The sequence below is a fragment of the Bos grunniens genome, chromosome 19 (genome assembly GCF_055505025.1).
Source record: "Bos grunniens cultivar Pamir isolate PY7600 chromosome 19, Bosgru_T2T1.0, whole genome shotgun sequence".
Lineage (NCBI taxonomy): Eukaryota > Metazoa > Chordata > Mammalia > Artiodactyla > Bovidae > Bos > Bos grunniens.
This window is the reverse complement of record NC_141183.1, coordinates 15,027,761-15,051,387: the sequence shown is the minus strand read 5'-3', so window position 1 is coordinate 15,051,387 and position 23,627 is coordinate 15,027,761. Positions and strand designations below refer to the sequence as shown.

The 23,627-nt window shown below is 44.8% G+C and overlaps 1 protein-coding gene and 1 non-coding gene across 3 annotated transcripts in view; one reads left to right on the top strand and one right to left on the bottom strand.

The window, feature by feature from the left end:
• The window catches only part of ERN1 (endoplasmic reticulum to nucleus signaling 1), an 82,679-nt gene extending 71,083 nt beyond the window's left edge, over positions 1-11,596 (bottom strand). For both annotated transcript variants that reach the window (XM_086356939.1, XM_086356940.1), the window contains exon 1: positions 11,276-11,596. In XM_086356939.1, the coding sequence (XP_086213065.1) occupies positions 11,276-11,329 (54 nt within the window). In that variant the 5' untranslated portion in view covers positions 11,330-11,596. The remainder of the gene's footprint in view (positions 1-11,275) is intronic.
• TRNAG-CCC (transfer RNA glycine (anticodon CCC)) lies at positions 383-455 on the top strand. Its single transcript has one exon. It is a non-coding gene; the product is annotated as a tRNA-Gly (tRNA).
• Positions 11,597-23,627: the final 12,031 nt, after the last annotated feature.

The window sequence follows — 23,627 nt, the reverse complement described above, 5'->3', positions numbered from 1 at the left end:
CCAGCACTCAGCCCCTCATCTCCCAAGTCCCGCTCACTGGAAGAAGCCGTTTTTATCATGTAGGTCAAAAGTGTGTGTGAAGGGATTTCCCTGGCGGCTCCAGTTGAGTTAGGACTCTGAACGTCCACTACAGGAACTAGGATCCCACAGCCAAAAACAAACCAAAAAAACCCGATGCATGAAAACAGAAGACTGTGCCTATAAACGACATTTCAAAACAGCTAAAATGACCAACTACACTGGTCTACCTGCTTAATGAGCACAGACTCACTCGGGACTTCCCTAGGATTAAGTTCGGTCGGGAAACCCAGCTCTCAGCCCGGAGCTCACCCAAGTGTTAGGTTAGATGCCGAGCCCCCTTCAGAGGCTGTCTTCAGGGACTTCCCTGGTGGTCCAGTGGTTAGGACTCTGTGCTCCCACTGAAGGGGACCCAGGTTCAAACCCTGGTCAGGGAACTAAGATCCCTCAAGCCACATAGGGCAGCCAAAAAAAAAAAAAAGAGGCCAACTTCACAGAGTGACCTCCCACTTCTACTGACTTCTGTCAACATGATTCCGGCAGAGTTTAGATTTGGTCTGGACCAGTCTAGTGAGTTTCAGAAGTGAGTTTCCTCTTGTTCCTAAATCAGCTCTTAGGATTCTCTGGGTAACAACTCAGGGGCAGTGGCTAAGACAGGGACTGGCCATCTCCTGCGGGGCCTTCTGCGGTGCGGCCTTTCAAAGGTGCACCTGCTGCAAAAAACACCTTCAGGCTATGATAATCACCCAGATGCCCACAGCACTCCAGACCACAGAAAGGGGAAGGAGAACATCACGAACTGGGCCCTCTGGCAACTCATTTCCAACGGACACATTCTCGCCCTGCTAAGAAAGTCCCTTTTGGCTTTGTATGCTTCATTCTTGTACTTTAACAGTTCAACTCACTCCTTCCACAAATTTCTCCCATACCCACTTGCCTTGGCTACTTCACTCTGGCTACAAACTTGAAGAAAGATTTTATTACCCACCAGGGGATGTGAAGGAACCTGGAAAAAGGAAAAGATTCCTTCAGGCCTCTTAATGTATGAAGGCGGCAAAAATAATACATCAGCTTAAGTGGAACTGCAATTCTAAACATCTTATAATTCAATAATGAGATGTATTTGAATGTAAGGCCAGTTATCGGTTAAAGCTGATTTTTTAAAAAGCAAATTCAGTAGTTAGTACTCAAAGAGCAACAACAACAAATATCTGTCTGTCTGGAATTACTTGCGCTTTAAAAGGTGGATATAGTGTACTAGAAAACACATAATATGTTTCCCAGGTGGCTTAGTGGTGAAGAATTCGCCTGCCAGTGCAGGAGACTAGGGTTCGATCCCTGGTTCAGGAAGATTCCACATGTCAAGGAGCAACTAAAACTGTGTGTCACAACTACTGAGCCTGTGCTCTAGAGCCTGTACTCTGCAACAAAAGAAACCATCACAATGAAAAGCCCACGCACTGCAACTAGAGAGTAGCCCCACTAGCCACGTGCAGAGAAAAGCCTGCACAGCAACAAGACCCAGCACAGCCAAAAATAAATAAATACATAAATTTTATTTATATATATACATAAAGAAAACATATAATGCTAGGTTCTCTATTTCTACCTTTTTTTCTTTGGCTGCACTGCATGTGGGATCTTAAGTCACGGAACCAGGGATCGAACCCGCATTCCCTGAATTGGAAGTGCAGAGTCTTAACCACTGGACGGCCAAGCAAGTCCATCTATTTCTAGTTCTGCCACTAACTAGCAGGATGGATCAGTCCTAAATTCCATATAACACATGCTGAAAGCCGGCGGCTCTGGTCTGCTCCAGGGTTCTGTGACATCACAGGGCACAGGTGAACACTCTGGCTGAGTCCAGGATTAAGGAGCAGGGCTTCCCTGATGGCCTCAACCTGGCTGCACATTAGAACTGCCTGGAGTTTATTAAAAGAAAATTTTTTTAAAGAAAGCATGCCAACCTCCTCTCTTGGAAATTCTGATTTCATTCGTCTGAAGTGGGGCCTTGGCATAAGGTTATTTTAAAAGGTCCCAGGTGACTCAGTCAGCTGGGGTGGGGAAGCACAGACTCAAGTTCACACATTCCCACTGCAGCTGAAACAGGTGTTTCTCTCACTCCTAGAGGCTCCTCAGGAATCACGGGTCATTTGCTTTAAGAGGAAGGAGATCCGAGTTAGTTTTGGTCAACAAACTCCCCTGACCCAACTGGAGATCGACAACGATGTCAGGTTCAAGGCTTCTGATGGCACTGTTTGTTCAGAAAATGTATGAAAAAAAAAAAAAAAATCCGGTTTCCATGACAAACTCTCCTGTAGCCAGGACAATGGTTCCCCCGACTCTGAAACACAGAGGGGAAGATAATCTCTTGGAGGAAGGGGTGGTTTTGAATTATAATTATAAATTAGTCTACTAACTAGGGAAATCATGTTTCATACATAAGATGACTACCCTGGATCAAGGTTCATTTTTTTAATAGTGAAACATCATGCTGAGTGAAAAATGAAACCGACTTGGAATAATCACAGGCCATTTATCTCCTGGGGTTTGGCAGTGGGAAAATTAATCTCATGACTGATATGAGGGGCCGATCAAGACAGCACTACACACTGGGGGTCATGTCCACCCAAGCAAGTATCTTGGAACCCCTCTCATTGTGTGGAAGGAAACACTGTTGATAAGATCCCATTAAAGAATGTAAATTACAGCTAGAGCAACATTTTCCTTATTCCCTGCTCCAAATCCATAGCCCATTCACCCAATGATAAAAGAGCTCCTTGTCTTATTGGTCTTCAAGAGCCTCCAACAGAAATCTAATCAATATTCGCTGAGTGCCTGCTACAGAGGGTATGGCCGACTCACTGTGCTAAACGCCAGGGAGGATGCAAAGATGAGCAAGACACAGTTCCAGCCTTCAAGGACAAACTGGCAGGAGAAGTGTGCCACCCCACGCAGGGGGACCTTCCTGCTCCCTCCTCTCTCTGTCACCACCCTCTCCTGAGACCCACCTGAGCTAAGCAAGTTCCCTCCACGGTGGCCCAAGGGCCAAGCCTACTCCCTCTCATGTCACCACACACCCAAATCCTGGTGCCAGAACCTGGTGGGAGGTGGGCCTCTGCAAAGTCAACCCGCACCCCAGACGCAGCCTGACCATTAGACAGTTCTGGCTTTTCGGGACCCCTTGCCCAAAGCTCTGACTACAGTAGGGAGGAGCAACTCTAGTTAAAGGCTTCTAAGACGTGAACTTTCGGTTTTGCTATTTCAGAAATATTCTGGGGCAAGACCTTACAGAAAGACATGCACCTGCTTGGATATTATTAGACCTCAAGCAAAGAATCGAGCTTAAATGGCAGGTTTGGTGTAAGAGCCTCTTCACCTGCACTGTCCCCATGATCGATGGATGCAGTCAATGCTCCCGATGGAGATGCTCAGAAGGCAGCGTTTTCACCCAAAAGCTGCGTGCATCTTTCTTTTTTTTTTTTTTCCTGCGTGCATCTTTCTCAGGTTGAAACGAAGGTTGAGAGGCTGCGACTCTCCTGGGAGGATGGAGACCATTGGAGCATCTCCCCAAGCCTACAGCAAAGTCTCTTTTCACTCCTTCTCTGGATCCCATCTCTCACTGCAACATCGCTCGGTCAGTCCTCGGGTTTGTTCTAACAAACATACCAGAACGTAAGCACTGCAGGGGCTGCTCTTCAAAGGGAAGCAGGAGGATCGGATTCAAGGTTCAGTTCCCTCGCTGGCCCATGACCATGGACAGGTCATAAGCTCTGTCTGGCCTCAGCTTCCTCATCTATCTGCCATGGGAACACAGCAAGGCAGTGACTATTCACGTGGGAGGGCAGTGGTGATGCCTGGGTGAGGGTAGTACCTGCCCCAAAATACCACCCTCGAAGGTTCTAACCTGCTCCCACCACTGTCACTGATGGTCATGCATCCCATTCCTTAGGTGGGGGCAGGGTGGGGAAAATATTAAGACTCAGTGGGACTTCCCTGGTGGTCCAGTGGCTAAGGGTCCACACTCCCAATGTAGGGAGCCCAGGTTCAATCCCTGGTCAGGGAACTAGATCCCACATGCTGCAACTAAGATAAGGCATAGCCAAATAACTAACTAAAGAAACAAATATGTTTTTAAAAGATTTATCGGTCTAAACCAGCAAGATCTGTTCTAGGAGTCTAACATACTCTCTGTTGTTGCTGTTTAGTCACTAAGTGGTGTCTGACTTTTTGGGACCCCATGGACTGTAGCCCACCAGGTTCCTCTGTCCACGGGATTCTCCAGGCAAGAATACTGGAGTGGCTTGCCAGTTCCTTCCCCAGGAATCTTCCCAACCCAGGGATCGAACCCATGTCTTCTGCATTGCAGGTGGATTATTTCACCACTGAGCCACCTGGGAAGCCAAACATACTCTGATGGGAAGCTATGCATTTATCCATACATGCGCTCGCTGCTCACAATACATCTGGAGCTTTTCGGAAATTTTCTTCAAAGAATATACTTTTGAATCCTCTAAGAGGTAGAAAGTCTCTCATTAGTTTTTAGAAACAGCCAAAAATCCAAGTGCCCTTTATAAATCATGCAATCAAGCTAAGTAATAACAGTTTTGATCAAAATTTCAGTGTGGGCCATGTCAAAGCTATATTCAAGCAGAGACTGGGAAAAATTGGGAAATGTTTTAAGTTGTGTAAGAATAAACAGCTTAAGAATTAAAAAAAATAAATACTTGCTTTTTCAGGGCTCCTTTTTTCATTTTAAAGTTGAATTATTAAATGACACTAAAAAAAAAGTTTAAAAAAAGACTGATTTGTTTGACATGAACACTGACCCTGAAGGGGTGATGATTTTGAAAAACACATTTTCTTGGATGAAAAAGTTCAGGTACGTTTGTGGAAAAAACAAAACAAATATTTCACTCTATTGTCAAGTGGTACATTAATTTTCCTAGGAAAAACAGCTGTATGGACAAGCTAATGGTTTAAGAACTGTGACCTCCAAAAGAGACAAACAATGCATCAATTTTTGATTTATAAACAGTTTTGAGTCGAAATTTTAAATGGCCTCCTAATCAACTATCAAAAGAATCGTGGGAATTCCCTGGCAGTCCAGTGAAGGACTCCATGCCTCCACTGCCGAGGCCAGGGTTTAATCCCTGGTCAGGGAACTAAGATCCTGCAAGCTTTGTGGCACAGCAAAGAAAAAAAAAAAAACAGCAACAATCTTTTCTGTAGAGGGTGGGCTACCCATAAAATCAAACTCAAAGAATAATGCCAAGGTATTTCTGAAGCCACATCTGCTAGAAAGCTGATCTGAAACCACGGCAGACCAGAGGACCTATATTAATTAACATTTCTCGATAGGTTTGTAGGTACATAGGGCATCATGAAGGAACTGCTGTGGTTATTCAGGTCTTCGAAATATAAGCAAAATAAAACCTACACATTCCGTTTGCAGACATTAAACCCACCCTGCTAAAAGGAAACACTTTAAAGCTTACTTTAAAATGGCTATCAAGAAACCAATTTAAGGTTGGTTTGTGCTTTTTAAAACATCTACTATTGCTTGGGGGCTGGAGGAGGGAGCTCTTAAAGAATACATATGACCAGCAAATTCTAGTCCTAGGAATTTATCCCAAGGTAATAATTAAGCAGTTAAGATGGGCTCTGGAGTTTAGCAGTAAGGTTTATCACAACTGTTCATAGTAATGAAAATTAAAAGCAGCCTGAATATCTAAATGGTTGAGTGGTCAAATTACGGTATACCCATTCAGAGAAGTATTACAGTGAGCTATATACAGGGAAGCAGCCAGTGAGAATAATGTTGTAGAATTAAATTTACTGACCCAGTAAGATCTAAGTTTGGGGAAGAAAAGCATAATTTATGCAAAGTGAGCACATAAAAATGTCCAGAAGGACATATATCAAGATATTAATAGACTAGTCATCAGAGAAATGCAAACCAAAACCATAATGAGATACGATTTCACACCCACTAGAACAACTGTAATTTACAAAAACAAAAAACAAAAAAGATATTAAGCGTTGGTGAGAAACTGAAGCCTTCCTAAACTGCAGGTGGGACGGTTAAAATAGTGTAGTTGCTTTGGCAAATGGTTTGCCAGTTCCTCAAAAGGTTAGACAGAAAGTTACAACATGACCTAGAAATCCCACTCTTCAGTATATACCCAAGAAATATAAAAAATACACGGCCATTCAAAAATTTGTACCTAAACATTCACAGCAGCATTATTCATAATAGCCAAAAAGGGGAAAAAACCTGTGTCCATCAAATGAAGAATTGATGTACAAAATGGGGTATATCCACATAACGAAATATTGTTGTTTAGTCACCAAGTCCTGTCTGATTCTTTTCTACCCCGTGGACTGTAGCCCGGCTGGAGTGAGTTGCCATTTCCTTCTCCAGGGCATATTCCCCACCAAGGGATCAAACATATCTGCTGCATTGCAGGTGGATACCTTACCACTGAGCCACTAGGGAAGTCCTAACGGAATATCATTCATCAATAAAAAGGAAAAAAAGCACTGATACAGGCCATAAGACGGATGAACCCTGAAAATGTTACATGAAGTGAAAGAAGCCATACATGAAAGACCACATGTGGAATGATTCTATTAATATGGAATGTCCAGAATAGGCAAATCTATAGAGACAAATGGAGATCAGTGGTTACTGGGGGCTGGGAGGTTTGGGGAGTGACAGTTAACAGGTATGGAGTTTCTTTGGGGAATGATGAAAATAACATAAAACTGACTGTGGTGATGGCTGCACAATCCTGTGAATACACTAAAAATCAGAATTGTATATTTTAAACAAGTGAATTTTATGATATGTGAGTTACAGCTCAAAGGGACAACAGAGATGGTTGGATGGCATCACTGACTTGATGGACCTGACTTTGAGCAAGCTCCAGGAGTTGCTGATGGACAGGGAAGCCTGGCGTGCTGCAGTCCATGGGGTCACAAAGAGTCAGACACTGCTGAGCTGAACTGAAAGATGTTAAAATGTTAACAGAAGTAATGTTTGGGTAATAGAATTATAGGTTTATTGTGTTTATTTTTTAAATTTAGACTATATTTTCTAACTCTTCTTTCTACCATACATATGAATACTTGAGAGGTTTTCTCAAATCTTCCCATGTTATTATACAGAAAGCACCAAACACAAAGGATTTGAAGAAAAGGAAACCTACCTTTCTTACAATAGTGGAATAACTGGAAACAACCCAAATGACCCCAGTAGGGTGACCACTAGGCAAAGCACGGCTTGTTACCACGTTAGCCCTGGTCAGTTTTGACCCCCGTCCCTACCCTGAGGCTGACACAGAAGGCTCAAATGCTTTCTGCGTGGGTGGTGGTTTACTAAGGTGCTGCTGAAACTGACAGACGCAGTGGTGCACTCAAAATATTTCCTAACAGGTCACAGGACACGTTTTGTGGGGAAAAAAAAACAACAACTGAACAAAAATACAGAACCCTCTTTTATACTGTTCGACTTGCTGTGTGTTTGTACGTGAACAAAGATCGTAAGATAATCAGAAGTGATGCAGAGCCTGTGTAAAAGTGAAAATTTTTAAAAGTCATGTATGCAAGGACCTTGGGACTTTGTTTGGTGTTTGAGGGGAGGGCGGGTCTTAAGTTCTACTTTTCCTAGTCCACATGTGTCCTGGTGCACTCACTCATTTAAATATCTCTAAACGCTTGTTGCTCTGAGGCAGCAAACTCTGAAACCAAACATGGCATATAGGTAAAGAAAAAACAAGGGGGGGAAAAAAAATCCCCAGCCCCTGAGAAATACAGCCAACCAGCATGTTTATTATTCAAAGACTATGATTCACTGTCCCTGTTTTTTAAGCCAGCATCACACTCTAATCATATTGCTAGGTTACGGGCCCCAAGTTATGCGTGCATAATAAAAACGGAATCCATCAAAATGATACATTAGGCTTTTCTCCCCTATATCATCTCTTTAGGGAAAACATTTGATCATGATAAAACACACACAGTATTAAACCTAAATATTACTGTGGATTCCCCAAACCAAAGAGGTTTCCAATGAAACTGAAATAGTTATCCTATGAGTATTCAACCTGGAAAACAAGAGTTGCCATCAAAGGCAGGCAAAAATTCCCAAGAGGCCCATGCAGGTGGTACTATTCGGCTCAGACAGGAGGAAACCTTTATGTGGCTCACTGGCTTTTATATTCAGGAATACGGTTTACCATCAAACTTACGCAAGAATCACTCTCATACACATTTTCTCTTGTGAATTTAGAAGTTGTATCACTGTGGAGAGCCACATGGGCATGCAAGTTAAAAAAACAAAACAGACGAATGCGCACTACAGTCTAATTTCACGATCAGCAGTCTTGAACGTGAGCTTCAGGAGACACTCTCCTTCATAGTATATATACTCGAGACCTCCTATGAGGATAATTCATGCAGGTAATAAGTATCAGAATAAATGAGAAGCAGGGCCATTTCTAGGTAAGACTTAACGTCTCAGTGTGTTTTTGTGGACACTTCTCCGGGACTTTGTTTAGTCCCCTCTAAAACCCAAACATCAGCTCAATAAAAGAGATCACATATCCTAAAGTACCCTGAAGAAAGTGCCCTGCCTCGCATTCCGCAGATCTCCTTGGTACTTGAGAGAGGTGACACCCAAACGTGGCGCAATGAGGGCCACAGGGCAGCGATGATGTGACGGCAACGATGCACCACAAACCAACATCAGGCACAAGACCCAGGTCCAGGGAGGAGGAGGAAACTCACTGACTGGATAAAGCACCTTCTGGATTAACAAGACAGGCTTGGGTGCTTAGAAACACTGACATAACTGCATTTTAGGTCCAGTAGCCTAGATCTTGGCTTGTGGATGTCTGGCTAAGACACACACTGAAGGAGAATCACAATATTGCCTCCGCTGCACTAGTTACTTCATCAATCAAAAAGAAACAGCATCAAAAAAATATCCCCTGCCCAGGCATTGTATAACATTTAAAAATGATGACTTATGAGTAAAAAACACCTTCTGGGGGATGGGATGGCAAGAAGAATTTACATTATTATCTAATGTGATGTGCCAGGTCTCTTCACACATGGGAGTGTGTCAGCTGTCCCCATTTCACAGATCAGGAAAGAGAGTCTCAAAGACTCTGAGGATACAGCTACCAAGAGACCGGAAAGCACTCAGGTTTGTCTGATTTTACAGCCACTACACTCTGCATGCAACATCACTGCAGCCTAGTTTAACTGCAAACTCTGCATTTAGAACTTCAAAATAATAATTCCCAGATTCTCTGCTGGTGCAGTGGATAAGAGTCCACCTGCTGATGCAGGGAACACGGGTTCGATCCTGGTCTGGGAAGATCCCACATGCCACAGAGCAGCTAAGCCCGTGTGCCGCAGCTACTGAGCCAGTGCTCCTCAACAAGAGAAGCCACTGCAATGAGAAGCTCAGGCACAGCAATGAAGACCCAGCACAGCCAAGAGTTAATTAAAGGAAAAAAAGATTTAAAAAAATAACAATTCCCACTATGTTTGGGGATCGAAATTTTTACTGGTAGGTAATTCTGGGAGTGCAATTCTGACCTTTTCCCTAAAGAGCTGTTACACTCAAACATAACCTTTTGATAAGGGTCTGAACTCTTTTACCAAGAACTCTGGGAATCTTGGATTCTAAATACAACTTCGAAATATTTACATGAACTGAAACTATAGTCCCAGTTAAAGGCTACAGTTATTTTTGGTTCTTTAGCCAAAGTTATTCAATAACTGAAACACTAGAGTCCAGTGACAGAACAGTAAACGAAAAGAGGTGGCAAAGAAAACCATAAACACAATGATGATATGAAATGATTGGTTTCCATGTCACACATTTTGGTCATTTTCTTTACACTCTTTTTTGTGAACGGATGCCAGGCACCAATTAACCAATCCAAGATGAAATGTTCAAGTTCAAAACCTGATTCCTGTTGAGAAAGTGGATTTTTTTTCCCCCTCAACTAGAAGGAAAACTTACATGACTTTTGTGGAGTGTGTATAAATTTTCCTTTAAAAAAAAAAAAGAATTTGAAAAAAGTGGCCTCCTACTTCTTCAGCTATTTCCAAATTCTTGTTACCTACCCCAAGAGCACAGACTAGTATTTACCTAAAATGCATAACCTCCAAAGAGTTCACGCTATGGCACTCAGGGACACACGTGTCCATTCTTCATCTGAACACCTAGTACCTGATACACCATATTAAAGAGTACACAGTGGAGATCATTAAATAGAACCTGCTCCAGTGTGCCATGCCCACATCCTGAACAATACATTAAAAAAAAAAAACAAAAACCTAAATTAGGTTCTTTCAACCAGAAGGAGGAAGAAAAAAAAGCCGAGTTTGTCCACAAAATGTCCTCCCAGCCAAGGTGTCCGAGTCCACAGCCTGATAGAAGGCCTGAAATCGTTAAATAAATGTAAACCAGGCTCTTCTCTACAGAGAAAAAAGAAAAAAAAGATGAAAAGACGTTTCGGACAGCCCCACGGTGTTCTCCCACCAGGAGACAGTCGTTTAAAGTTAAGGAGCGGCTTCACCGCTGTCCCATATGGGGTTTTTAAAAACGAGTCCCATTCCCACCGCTTAACCTGCTTAAGGAAGTCTTGCTGCCCCCAAAGGAAGCCCGCTGCCTCCAATACCAAGAAACCTGCAAGGCAGGTAAGCAGAATCAAACTCTTGGGGAAAGAATGCTTAGCCACTTTCAGTGGCATTTGTTTCCCAAAGTTATCGCATTTTGCAAAGTTCAAGCGAGGATTATAAACGCAAGACATTCCCTTCCCCTTGGTCACAGGGCCCTTCCTGCCCTCCCTCCGCGGCCACCGCCAGGCCAAGCCGGCTCCCACCTGTGGAAAGGGTCCGACAGGTGGGACGGCCTCCCAAGGGCCCCGGGCCTTCTGGACACCCTGAGGTGCGGCCAGGACGACACAAAGTTGCGTCGGAGAGCACGCGGCCCGGGAGGCGCTGCTCGTGACAGCCGCGCCGGCCCGCGAGGCCCCTGGGTGGCGGACGCCTCGGCGGGGCCGGCCGTGGCCGCCACTCCGGCCGGTCAGGAGGCCGCCTCTCCCCGCCCAGCGTCGCCTCCGCCCCGGCGGACGCACGAAGCCTGGGGCCGCCGCCGCCGCAAGCCGCCGCATTCCCGGCTCGGACCCCAGCCCGTGCCGCGCTGTCCCCCACCCCAAGCTTCCCGGTCACTCACCCCGGGGCCGGGCAACAGCAATGCCAGCAGCAGCAGCAGCAATCGGACAAGCATGGCGAGGACTCGGCCTGGCTCCTGGCCGGCCGGCCGGCTCCAGGGGGGCGGTGCGGGCAGGCGGGCAGAGGACGGGGCGGGGGCGTCGCGACGACAGAACGGCGGCGGCCGGGACTCAGGGGACGCAGCGCTGACTAGGCGGTGGCGGCACCCCCATTCCCGGCCCTATAAGTGCCGGGCGCCGGCGCTTCTTCCGGTCGGGGAGGGGCCGGAGGCGGGGCCGACCTAGAGGCGGGCCTGGGATTGGGCGGGGCCCTGGCTCGGGGCGGGGATTGGGCTGGTCTGGGCGGGGTTGTCGCGGGAGGGGCGGGGTTATAGGCGGTGCCAAAGGCCTCCAGCTGGCCTTGGGTCCCTTGGCCACGGCCGCGGGAGAAGAGGACCAGGCCTCTGCGTCCGGCATCTAGGGGAGCTGAGTGATCGAGGCAAAGAACTTGTCTGAGGCAAGTGGAGGCCGGTAACCCGGCCACGTGGGCGCATTCCCTGCCCCAGGCGGTCCCAATGACCCCCGCCTAGGGACCCTCTGCATCAGACTGGATCAGGAAAGGCCAGGAGACAGGCGGTGCCTTGAGTCCAGAGCCCCGCCGTGGTGGGATCGTCGGTGATCTTCTGAGCGAAGGCGGCAGCTGGGAGGGATTCCTGCAAACCGGGCGTTTCTGCTCTGCGCGTGGCTATCGCTGAGTTCGCATCCCCGGTGTCCTCCAGTTGCGTCTCAGTTAACCCAAAGGTCCCTTTCTTCCCTTTCTTTGCCCTCAGGAATTCCCCTTCAAATCATATCCAACAGCCACCAATTCCCTTTGGTATAACCATGGCCAAGTCACTGGCCAAAAATTACGAACAAGGAAACCATTTTTGGCTGCTGGTGTCATGTGTGTTTATGTGGCATTTGTAGATATGACCTTGTGAAGCTTGACATGTGTCAAGCTTGGAGACAGTGGGTTTGTTGAGGACTAGTACAAGGTCCATTTGAAGGCTATGGGCTCTTAACCTCATTTAATGAGCCTGGAAGCTGTTTGGTCACTGGGTCCCATGCTGCCCTCCACTTATATAGGTGAAAACTGGGAGAGAGGACACTGTGACAAGACAGAGATTGGAAGCACATTCCTATATTCTAGGAGAAGAAGAAAACAAGGATAGCAACTTCTCTAATTTTTCTTGACTTGTTCATATGACAGTCCAAGATTTTTCAGGGTTTAGGGGAAACAAGTAAGCAATGCTAGGGAAAACAAAGAAGTAGTCGGGACTGTGTTCAATATCTTGTAATAACCTATAATGGAAAAGAATCTGAAGTACACACACACACACATGAATCACTGTGCTGTACACCTAAAACTAACACAACACTGTAAATCAACTGTACTTCAATTATTGTTGTTCAGTCACCCAGTCACGTCCAACTCTTTGTGACCCATGGACTGCAGCACACCAGGCTTCCCTGTCCTTCACTATCTCCTGGAGTTTACTTCAATTAAAAAAAAAAAAGTAGTGGTGGAAGACTGACCAGATGTCTGGTCTGGATATATGTGAGCCAATCTTATCTCATTACAGCAGACAGAAATGCAGACAGGACTTCCTTGGTGGTCCAGGGGCTAAGACTCCATGCTCCCAATGCAGGGGTCTTGGGTTCGATCCTTGGTCGGGGAACCAGATCCCACGCTCTGCAACTAAGAATTTGCATGTAGCAACTAAAGATCCCGCATGCTACAACAAAGATCGAAGATCAAAGATCTGCAACCAAGACCTGGTGCAGCCAAATAAATACATATTGGGGGGGGGGGAAGGAAATGCTCATAGTAAACTAAAATCCCATCAACAAAATTCACCAACAATATCCCCCATTCCTCTTCACTTTCTGCCATAAGGGCATGCTGTGATTCATGGGGTCGCAAAAAGTCGGACACGACTGAGCGACTGAACTGAACTGAACTGATTCCCCATTCCCAACCTCATATGCCTGAGTCACAGTCAAGGGACTAAACTCTACTCACGCTAGAGAATCCAACAGATCAGTTTAAAGGGGAGGATCAATCTTGGTAACTAGACACATTTTAGTGTGTCTGTTACTAGACACACTAGAACACAGAGTAGACACATTTTTGAAAAGTGTTATCTGCATATCAAAATGCAGATGGGGAGGTTTGGGATTGGGAAGAGATGTGCAGTAACAGAAGCTCCATCATTCCTGGAGCCAGGGTGTCCAAGTGGCCAGGGAGGAGCCCACCGAAAGTGGGAGGAGCCCATGGAAAGTGGGAGGAGCTCTAACGATTATCTGTCCAGCTTGCAAGAGCACCACAGGATGTGTAAGACCACACCTGGCTTCCCACACTGGGCTTCCCATACTGGGCTTCCCAGTGTAAGACCACAGGGTTGAGTTAAATGAGAAGCTTGACTGGATAATGCTGCTTTCACATCCCTTCTCTGGTGCTTTTTTCCTCTAATAGAGTAAATCCAGGAGGGGAACTTTCTGTGCTGGAACTCTGGAAGCCCTTTGACAATTCAAAATGTCACTGTGACCCTGTAAGCACAGCAGATAAAACACAAAGGGGAACGCTTACCTCAATCTGACTCATAAATCAATTTTAAAGATTTAATAAAGAAAAAAATCCATTCCAAGGAGAAGGGTCCAGGAAGGTATATTTATTTTGTACTTCTTTGAACCAAATCTCCAGGCCATAATTGCACTGTTTTAGGTAATCCGAATTTCTTATGCACCAGTTCAATTTTTCTTACGCTTAATCAGTCCATATGTCTTGTACATGTCTCCACTTGATTGGCAACTCATCCTGATAAGTGCTGGTTTTATTTATGGCAGCATTGCCCACAGTCTTGTTCAATAGTCAAGTATTGTTTTAGAGAGTTTTTTGCTTGTGATAAAGCAAAAGCTGGCATCGCTGATAAATACAGACAGAAATGGAAATACTTCTATAGGGTGCCTTTGAAGTGGACCTGACCATAGAAAAGACTGGAAAATGGTCAGTAAATGACCTTTCTGGAAGTTGTATTAAATAGCATCCTCTACCTAAAGCAAAGGTCATGGTTTTAGGGTAAAGATAAGCCCTCTTTTTCCACCAAGGTTAAAATATATGTTCATCATGTGACTTCCCTGGTGGGCCAATGGTTAAAGAAGCTGCCTTGCAGTACAGGGAACATGGGTTCAATCCCTGATGGGGGAACTAAGATCCCACATGTTGCAGAGCAACTAAGCCAGCGTGCCACGACTAGACAGTCCACATGCCGCAGGGCTCATGATGCACTGAAGACCCTACATGCCACAGTGAAGGCCTTTTGCAGCCAAATAAATTAATAAATATATTTTCAACAAAAACTGGAGCAAGCAGGACCTGAATATATCAGCAGGGGAGAGCTAGTGGTGGGAAAAACTGAGTTAAAATCTTCACTTCTCTCTAAATCAGTGGTTCCCAAACTTGGAAAGGTTTTCAAAAATAGATTTCCAACACCTTTTTATGCCTTCTTCCCCCCCACTGATTCAGAATCTTCTGGGGTGGAGCCCTGTGGGGTGGAGACTGTGTGTTTTCCAGTTTCTGCAGTTGAGAAGGGCAGCCAAGATCCTGGAATCCAGCTCACTCCTAATGTCCGGTGTTAATCCCTCCGACCAGTAATTCCTTTTATTTATTTTAGCAAATTTCGCCCTCTAGTGGAAGAAATTACGACCCAGCCTGCAAAAGTTTGTGCCTGTCTCAATTCTATTTGAAACCCTTCAAAATTTCATTTAAAAATGATTATGAGGTTAGTTTGCAGACAGCTCTTTAGTGAGAGATTAGTTCCTTTTGAAGGAGACTTGAAAGGAAAATCTGGTAAAACCAGAAAGGGAGGTCACGGTTGAAAGCTCCAGTACCATATCAAAGGAACAGTGTCTTTATCAGAATAAACCCACTGTTGTTTTTTTTTTTTTTTTAGTAATTTTCATGCTGCTACTGCTCCCAAACATACTTGCACTTACAGCAGATGTTGGGGGGTAGTTAAGGGATAAATAAAATGATGAAGCAAGACTCTCTGGTAGCAAGCTAAATGGGAAATTTTTTCAAAGCTGCTGTCACTGAGCAGTTTGGTAGTAAGGTTCTTACTTTGGTTCTTCCTGTTCTGGGATTTGAAAGGATGGTGACACTCACTCTAAAAGAACTTCTCTTTACCACAGAGTCCAATCTACCATGCACTTTTCTTGTACCGCAAAAATAATTCTTTCTTATCCACAGTCAATATTTGTTGGCTGTTGGCTATTATTAAAAAATGTGCAAAAAACGCATGTGTTACAGGACCAGCTCATGTTATCGGCAGTTCTATGAGGTAGTGTTTTTGGCCCCATTTTACAGATGATGCGTTGGAATTTTAAAAGATTAACAGCCAGGTGGGTAACACACAGCTAGTAAGAAGCACAACCCAGATTTTTTCTTCTTGGCTGCACTGTAAGGCTTGTGAGATCTTAGTTTCCAACCAAGGATCAAACCCAAGTTCCCTATATTGGAAGATGGATTCTTAGCCACTGGACTCCCAGGCAAGTCCCAGCACAACAATAACAAAAAAGAATATTATTTTTTAAAAAAGGAAGAAAGAAAAGAACTCAGCTATCAACATGACTGCTGCAGTGTTCCACCTTCACCGGCTGTTATTCTTGCCCGTCCCCCAGCATTGTGACAAAGTGCCCATTGTGTGGCCCATAAAGGTGGTTAAGCAGGAGCCCAGGCTGCCATGTCCCTGGAATACTATTAACAACCAGAAGTTTGTACAAATATGTGATGATAAAGGGCATTGCCTCCAATAACATGTAAGTCTCTCAACTGGGGGTTGGTTGTGCAAAAGCACAACCCACAAAAGTCCCCGAGCAGCCACGTGGGAGAGAAGAGTGGACTTTCCCTTGGGTTTCTGCCCCAGGAGGGAGCTCAGGCCAGTCCTGACTGATTATTTGTTCACTTGCCTCTGAGAGGTTGCATTATATGAAACACCCATTTGTGCTGAGTCTGTATGCCACCATGGTGAAGCACCCACAGTGGTACCAGTGTGGCAGTTCAGTCGCTCAGCTGTCTCCACTCTTTGCGGCCACATGGATTGCAGTGCCCCAGGCCTCCCTGTCCCTCACCGTCTCCCGGAGCTTGCTCAAACTCATGTCCACTGAGTCGGTGACGCCATCCAACCGCCTCACCTTCTGTCGTCCCCTTCTCCTCCTGCCTTCAGTCATTCCCAGCATCAGGGTCTTTGCCAGTGAGTTGGCTCTTCGCATCAGATGGTCAAAGAGTTTAATATTCTCAAAGGGCTGCTTCAGCGCCAACATGGAAACGGCCATCCTCTCGTAGTGCCTCCAATGCCTCCTAATCCCCTGGAGTCTGGCTGATTTTCACAGAACTCTCTGGAAAGTACTCTCAAGCAGCTCATAAACATTCTTCCTCCGGTATAATCCCAGCGGGCTTGCTTCATCGTTTTCACTCTGGCCCTCTCTCGTTTTTCGTTTGTTTTTGGCCGGGCCATGAGGTTTGTGGGATTTTAGTTCCCCAACCAGGGATTGAACCAGGGGCCGAACCAGGGGCCCTCAGCAGTAAGACTAACCACTAGGCCGCTACGGAATTCCCCCAGGTATGTTAACAGTCCTTTTATCTTGAACTTTTCCTTCTTGGAGAGTACTATTTTCTAGTTTTCCTGTTGTCTATCTACTCTTTTTCCTCCTTCCAGACTGTGTTTCTTAAGGCTCAAGATATAAACCTTACCTATTCTCTCTCTCTCTCCTTTTTTTGTAAGAGAGCTCATTCACAGGTAGAACCAAATTTTAGAGCAGAAAAAACTTTATAATTTCATCCTCTTCATTTTGAGGGTGACTTCATCTTTGACCTTGCAAGGTTCCCACTCATTCACTCATTTATTCATGCATTCTTTTAACAAATACCATCGAGGGCATCCCCTGGTGGCTCAGATGGTAAAGAATCTGCCTGCTATGCAGGAGACCACGGTTCAATCTCTGGGTTGGAAAGATCCCCTGGGGAAGGAAATGGTAACTCACTCCAGTATTCTTGCCTGGGAAATTCCATGGACAGAGGAGCTTGGTGGGCTACAGTACATGGTGTCGCAAAGAGTTGGGCACAACTTACTGACTATACAACACCAAAGGTAATACGATGTGCACAGAGAACATCAAAGTATAAGGCCAACTGTGAAAACTGCAAGAAGGCAGGAATAAACTTTTTTTTTTTTTTTTTAGGAATAAACTTTAAAAGAGAACTATAGTGTTCATGGGAAACAGATGGGGGAACAGTGTCAGAATTTAATTTTGGGGGCTCCAAAATCACTGAAGATGGTGACTGCAGCCATGAAATTAAAAGACGCTTACTCCTTGGAAGAAAAGTTGTGACCAACCTAGATAGCATATTGAAAAGCAGAGATATTATTTTGCCAACAAAGTTCCGTCTAGTCAAGGCTATGGCTTTTCCAGTGGTCACGTATGGATGCGAGAGTTGGACTGTGAAGAAAGCTCAGCGCCGAAGAATTGATGTTTTTGAACTGTGGTGTTGGAGAAGACTCTTGATAGTCCCTTGGACTGCAAGGAGATCCAACCAGTCCATTCTGAAGGAGATCAGCCCTGGGTGTTCTTTGGAAGGAATGATGCTAAAGCTGAAACTCCAGTACTTTGGCCACCTCATGTGAAGAGTTGACTCATTGGAAAAGACCCTGATGCTGGGAGGGATTGGGGGCAGGAGGGAAAGGGGACAACAGAGGATGAGATGGCTGGATGGCATCACCGACTCGATGGATGTGAGTTTGAGTGAACTCCGGGAGTTGGTGATAGACAGAGAGGCCTGGCGTGCTGCAATTCATAGGGTCGCAAAGAGTCAGACATGACTGAGTGACTGAACTGAACTGAACTGATGGTGTTCATGAGAAAGACGGGTCTGGTGAAAGGAAAGGAATGGAATAGATAGAACAGGGAGGGTTTCATGGAAGAAGGGGTATCTGGGCTGGACCATTTGTCAGATTTGACAAGGGGAAGGATAGTCTTGGGGGAAAGGAAGATCTGAACAAAAGCCTGGAGAAAGGAAAACCATGTGTGGCTTCCTGGAAGCCCCAGCTGACCTATCGGTGAGCTCGTGCTGACTTCTACCTGGAGGAACTGTGGGAGGTAAGCAGGGCAGGCAGGATGGGCAGTAGAGTCAGGCTGGGCTTTCTTACCAGGCAGCAGAGTGAGATGCTTCAGGAGGAGAGTTAGAGCAAAAGACAGGCATTTGAGAGACATTAGAAGACAGTTAACAAGGGTTGTGTGTGTGTATGTTAATTGCTCAGTTGTGTCCGACTCTGCGACCCCATGGCCTGTAGCCCACCAGGCTTCTCTGTCCCTGGAATTCTCCAGGCAAGAAAACTGGAGTGGGTTGCTATTCCCTTCTCCCAAGGATCCTCCCAAATCAGGGATCGAACCCGAGTCTCCTGCATTGCAGGCAGATTCTTTACCACCTGACCCATCAAGTCCATAGCAAGGGTTATTTGGGTCTTAATCTAGAACAAGAAAAGGGGAGACCAGGGCTCACACAACAGACCTCGCCAAAGCAGGATGGAAAGCATCTTACTGATCCAGTTACACAAACAAGAAGATTCAGAACAAGGAATTCAATAGCAATTATCAAACGTTTACCATGTTCAAGGGACTGTATAATTATTAAACTGAACTCAGGTCCGCTCGCCCACCTGGAAGCAGAGCCAATTTACTGACACTAGATTGTGATGAAGGCAAAGTGCAACACTTATTTACAGCATGTCAAATAAGGTGCTTCCCTGGTGACTCGATGGTAAAGCATCTGCCTGCAAGGCAAGAGGCCTGGGTGTGATCTTTGGGTTGGAAAGATCCCCTGGAGGAGGAAATGGCAACTCACTCCAGTATTCTTGCCTGGAGAATCCCATGGACAGAGGACCCTGGTGGGCTACAGTCCATAGGGTTGCGAAGACTTGGACACAACCGAGCATCTAAGCACACACACACAAGGAAAGTGAGGGGATGCAGGAACAAAGGACAACATCAGGAAAAAATAGTTCAGTGAGTAATAACCTAAAATGGAAAATAATTTCAAAAATAATATATGTGTATTTGTACAACTGAATCATCTTGCTCTGCACCTGAAACATTGTAAGTCAACTACACTTCAATACATACATATATATATATATATATATATATATATTTAATAGTTCAGCAGTAAAAGAGTCCAAGTTCCTCCTTAAGGGATATACATAATAAGCTGGTATGGCCTTGGAGTTGTTCTACAGGAACTAAGGCCCCCTCCTAGGTGGAGGATGGCTAAGACCCCAGACTGGTCTGAACCTAAAGAATGATGTTGATATTTTTCTGACCTCTGTGACTTCAAGCAACTAAAGTTTGGACCTTGTCAAACACTGCCCCAATTTTGTGCTGAATTCTCCTTTACTCAAATCCCTTCATGAATACACACAGCCCCAGCCCCTTCATGAATATGAACATTCCCTTAGCTTAAAACTTCCCTAATTTTGCTGTTTGGGGAGACACTGCTTTGTGAAATATCCCTGGCATTCTCCTTCAGTTCAGATCAGTTCAGTTGCTCACTTGTGTCCCACTCTTTGAGACCCCATGGACTACAGCACGCCAGGCCTTCCCGTCCATCACCAATTCCTGGAGCTTGCTCAAACTCATGTCCATCAGAGTCAGTGATGCCATACAACCATCTCATCCTCTGCCATCCCCTTCTCCTGCCTTCAATCTTTCCCAGAATCAGGGTCTTTTCCAATGAGTCAGTTCTTTGAATCAGGTGACCAAAGTATCGGAATCTCAGCTTCAGCATCAGTCCTTCCAATGAATATTCTGGACTGATTTCCTTTAGGATTGACTGCTTTGATCTCCTTGCAGTCCAAGGGACTCTCAAGAATCTTCTCCAACACCACAGTTCAAAGGCATCAATTCTTCAGTGCTCAGCTTTCTTTATAGTCCAACTCTCACATCTCACTGGAGAAGGGAATGGCAAACCACTTCAGTATTCTTGCCTTGAGAACCCCATGAACAGTATGAAAAGGCATTCTCCTTACTTCCTGCAAGTAATAAATCCTTCCTTCTCCCAATCTTTGGCTTGGCTGTGTCTTTGGGCTTGAGGCAAAAGATAAAAGAGGCAAACTGTTTTCACTTCACAAGGCTAGTTAACCCACAGAATTGCGAGAGATAATAAAAGGACTGTTGTGTAATGCCACTGAATTATGGAGTTGTTTGTTATGTAGTAATAGTTGACCGAAACAGCTACCCATCTGACACCTTTATTTGACCCATGGGTGTGCTTATATCCGATCTGGCCCCAACTAGAGCCACAAAAAGGACTCATTTCCTTTCTACTGGCAAAGCCAGGAATGTGAGGCCCAGGAGCTGCCTCCATCTGTAATGAAAGCCATTTCAAAATTAAAAAAAACCAGCTTGAACATCAAAAACAAAACAAAACAAAAAAAACAAAACAAAACAAAAAAAAAACAAACCTGACAAATAAAGAGAAGCACAGATGTGGTAAAGGAGTCCTGGACAAACTTAAGTTCTGCCTCTAGTTGCCTTGAGATCAGCCTGCACAGCTTGTCTTCCCCTGTTTAACTAAACTTTCCCCTATTTATGGGCTTTCCCAGGTGGCACCTGTGGTAAAGAATCCATCTGCCAATGCAGGAGACTCGAGATGCAGGTTCAGTCCCTCGGCTGGGAAGATCCATTGGAGTAGGAAATGGCAATCCACTCCAGTATTCTTGCCTGGGAAACCTCATGGATAGAGGAGCCTGGTAGGCTACAGTCCATGGGGTTACAAAGAGTCAGACATGCTACCCTATTTAGACCAGCTAGTCTGAGTTGGGTTGCCATCACTTACAACCACTAAACCCTAATTAAAATGCTAGCTCAGCATTTCTAAGAGGACTAAATCAATAATATACATGACACCATACCTGGCCCATCAGTTCAGTTCAGTCACTCAGTCGTGTTCAACTCTTTGTGACCCATGGAAAGCAGCATGCCAGGCTTCCCTGTCCATCACCAATTCCCAGAGCTCACTCAAGCTCACGTCCATCAAGTTGGTAATGCCATCCAACCATCTCATCCTCTGTTGTCCCTTTCTCCTTCCATCTTCAATCTTTCCCAGCATCTGGGTCTTTTCAAATGAGTCAGTTCTTTGCATCAGGTGGCCAAAGGATTGGAGTTTCAGCTTCAACATCAGTCCTTCCAATGAATATTCAGGACTGATTTCCTTTAGGATGGACTGGTTGGATCTCCTTGCAGTCCAAGGGACTCTCAAGAGTCTTCTCCAACATCACAGTTCAAAAGCATCAATTCTTTGGCACTCAGCTTTCTTTATAGTCCAACTCTCACATCCATACATGACTACTGGAAAGACCATAGCTTTGACTAGACAGAACTTTGTTGGCAAAGTAACATCTCTGCTTTTTAATATGCTGTCTATGTTGGTCATAGCTTTTCTTCCAAGAAGTAAGCATCTTTTAATTTCATGGCTGCAGTCACTATGTGCAGTGATTTTGGAGCCCAAAAATATAAACTCTGCCACTGTTTCCACTGCTTCTCCATCTATTTGCCATGAAGTGATGGACCAGATCTTAGTTTTCTGCATGTTGAGTTGTAAGCCAACTTTTTCACTCTCCTCTTTCACTTTCATCAAGAGGCTCTTTAGTTCTTCTTCACTTTCTGCCATAAGGGTTGTGTCATCAGCATATCTGAGGTTATTGATATTTCTCTCGGCAATCTTGATTCCAGCTTGTGCTTCATCCAGCCCAGCATTTCTCATGATGTACTCTGCATAGAAGTTAAGTAAGCAGGGTGACAATTTACAGCCTTGACGTACTCCTTTTCCTATTTGGAACCAGTCTGTTGTTCCATGTCCAGTTCTAACTGTTGCTTCCTGACCTGCATATAGGTTTCTCAAGAGGCAGGTCAGATGGTCTGGTATTCCCAACTCTTTCAGAATTTTCCAGAGTTTATTGTGATCTACACAGTCAAAGGCTTTAGCATAGTCAATAAAGCAGATGTTTTTCTGGAACTCTCTTGCTTTTTCGATGATCCAGCGAATGTTGGCAATTTGATCTCTAATTCCTCTGCCTTTTCTAAATACAGCCTGAGCACCTGGATGTTCACTGTTCACTTACTGTTGAAACCTCACTTGGAGAATTCTGAGCATTACTTTGCTAGCGTGTGAGATAAGTGCAATTGTGCAGTAGTTTGAACATTCTTTGGCATTGTCTTTCTTTGGGATTGGAATGAAAACTGACCTTTTCCCATCCTGTGGCCACTGCTGAGTATTCCAAATTTGCTGGCATATTGAGTGCAGCACTTTCACAGCATCATCTTTCAGGATTTGAAATAGCTCAACTGGAATTCCATCACCTCCACTAGCTTTGTTTGTAGTGATGCTTCCTAAGGCCCACTTGACTTTGCATTCCAGGATGTCTGGCTCTAGGTGAGTGATCACACCATCATAGTTTTCTGGGTCATGAAGATCTTTTCTGTATAGTTCTTCTGTGTATTCTTGCCACCTCTTCTTAATATCTTCTGCTTCTGTTAGGTCCATACCATCTCTGTCCTTTATTGAGCCCATCTTTGCATGAAATATTCCCTTGATAACTCTCATTTTCTTGAAGAGATCTCTAGTCTTTCCCATTGTATTGTTTTCTTCAATTTCTTTGCACTGATCCCTGAGGAAGGCTATCTTATCTCTCCCTGCTGCTCTTTGGAACTCTGCATTCAAATGGGTATATCTTTCCTTTTCTTCTCTGCCTTTAGCTTCTCTTCCTTTTTCAGCTATTTGTAAGGCCTCCTCAGACAACCATTTTGCCTTTTTACATTTCTTTTTCTTGGGGATGGTCTTGATCACTGCCTCCTGTACAATGTCATGAACCTCCGTCTATAGTTCTTCAGGCACTCTGTCTATCAGATCTAATCCCTTGAATCTATTTGTCACTTTCACTGTGTAATCATAAGGGATTTGATTTAGGTCATATCTGCATGGTCTAGAAACATCTATTTCTGCTTTATTGACTATGCCAAAGCCTTTGACTGTGTAGATCACAATAAACTCTGGAAAATTCTGAAAGAGTTGGGAATACCAGACCACCTGACCTGCCTCTTGAGAAACCTATATGCAGGTCAGGAAGCAACAGTTAGAACTGGACATGGAACAACAGACTGGTTCCAAATAGGAAAAGGAGTACATCAAGGCTGTATATTGTCACCCTGCTTATTTAACTTCTATGCAGAGTACATCATGAGAAATGCTGGGCTGGATGAAGCACAAGCTGGAATCAAGATTGC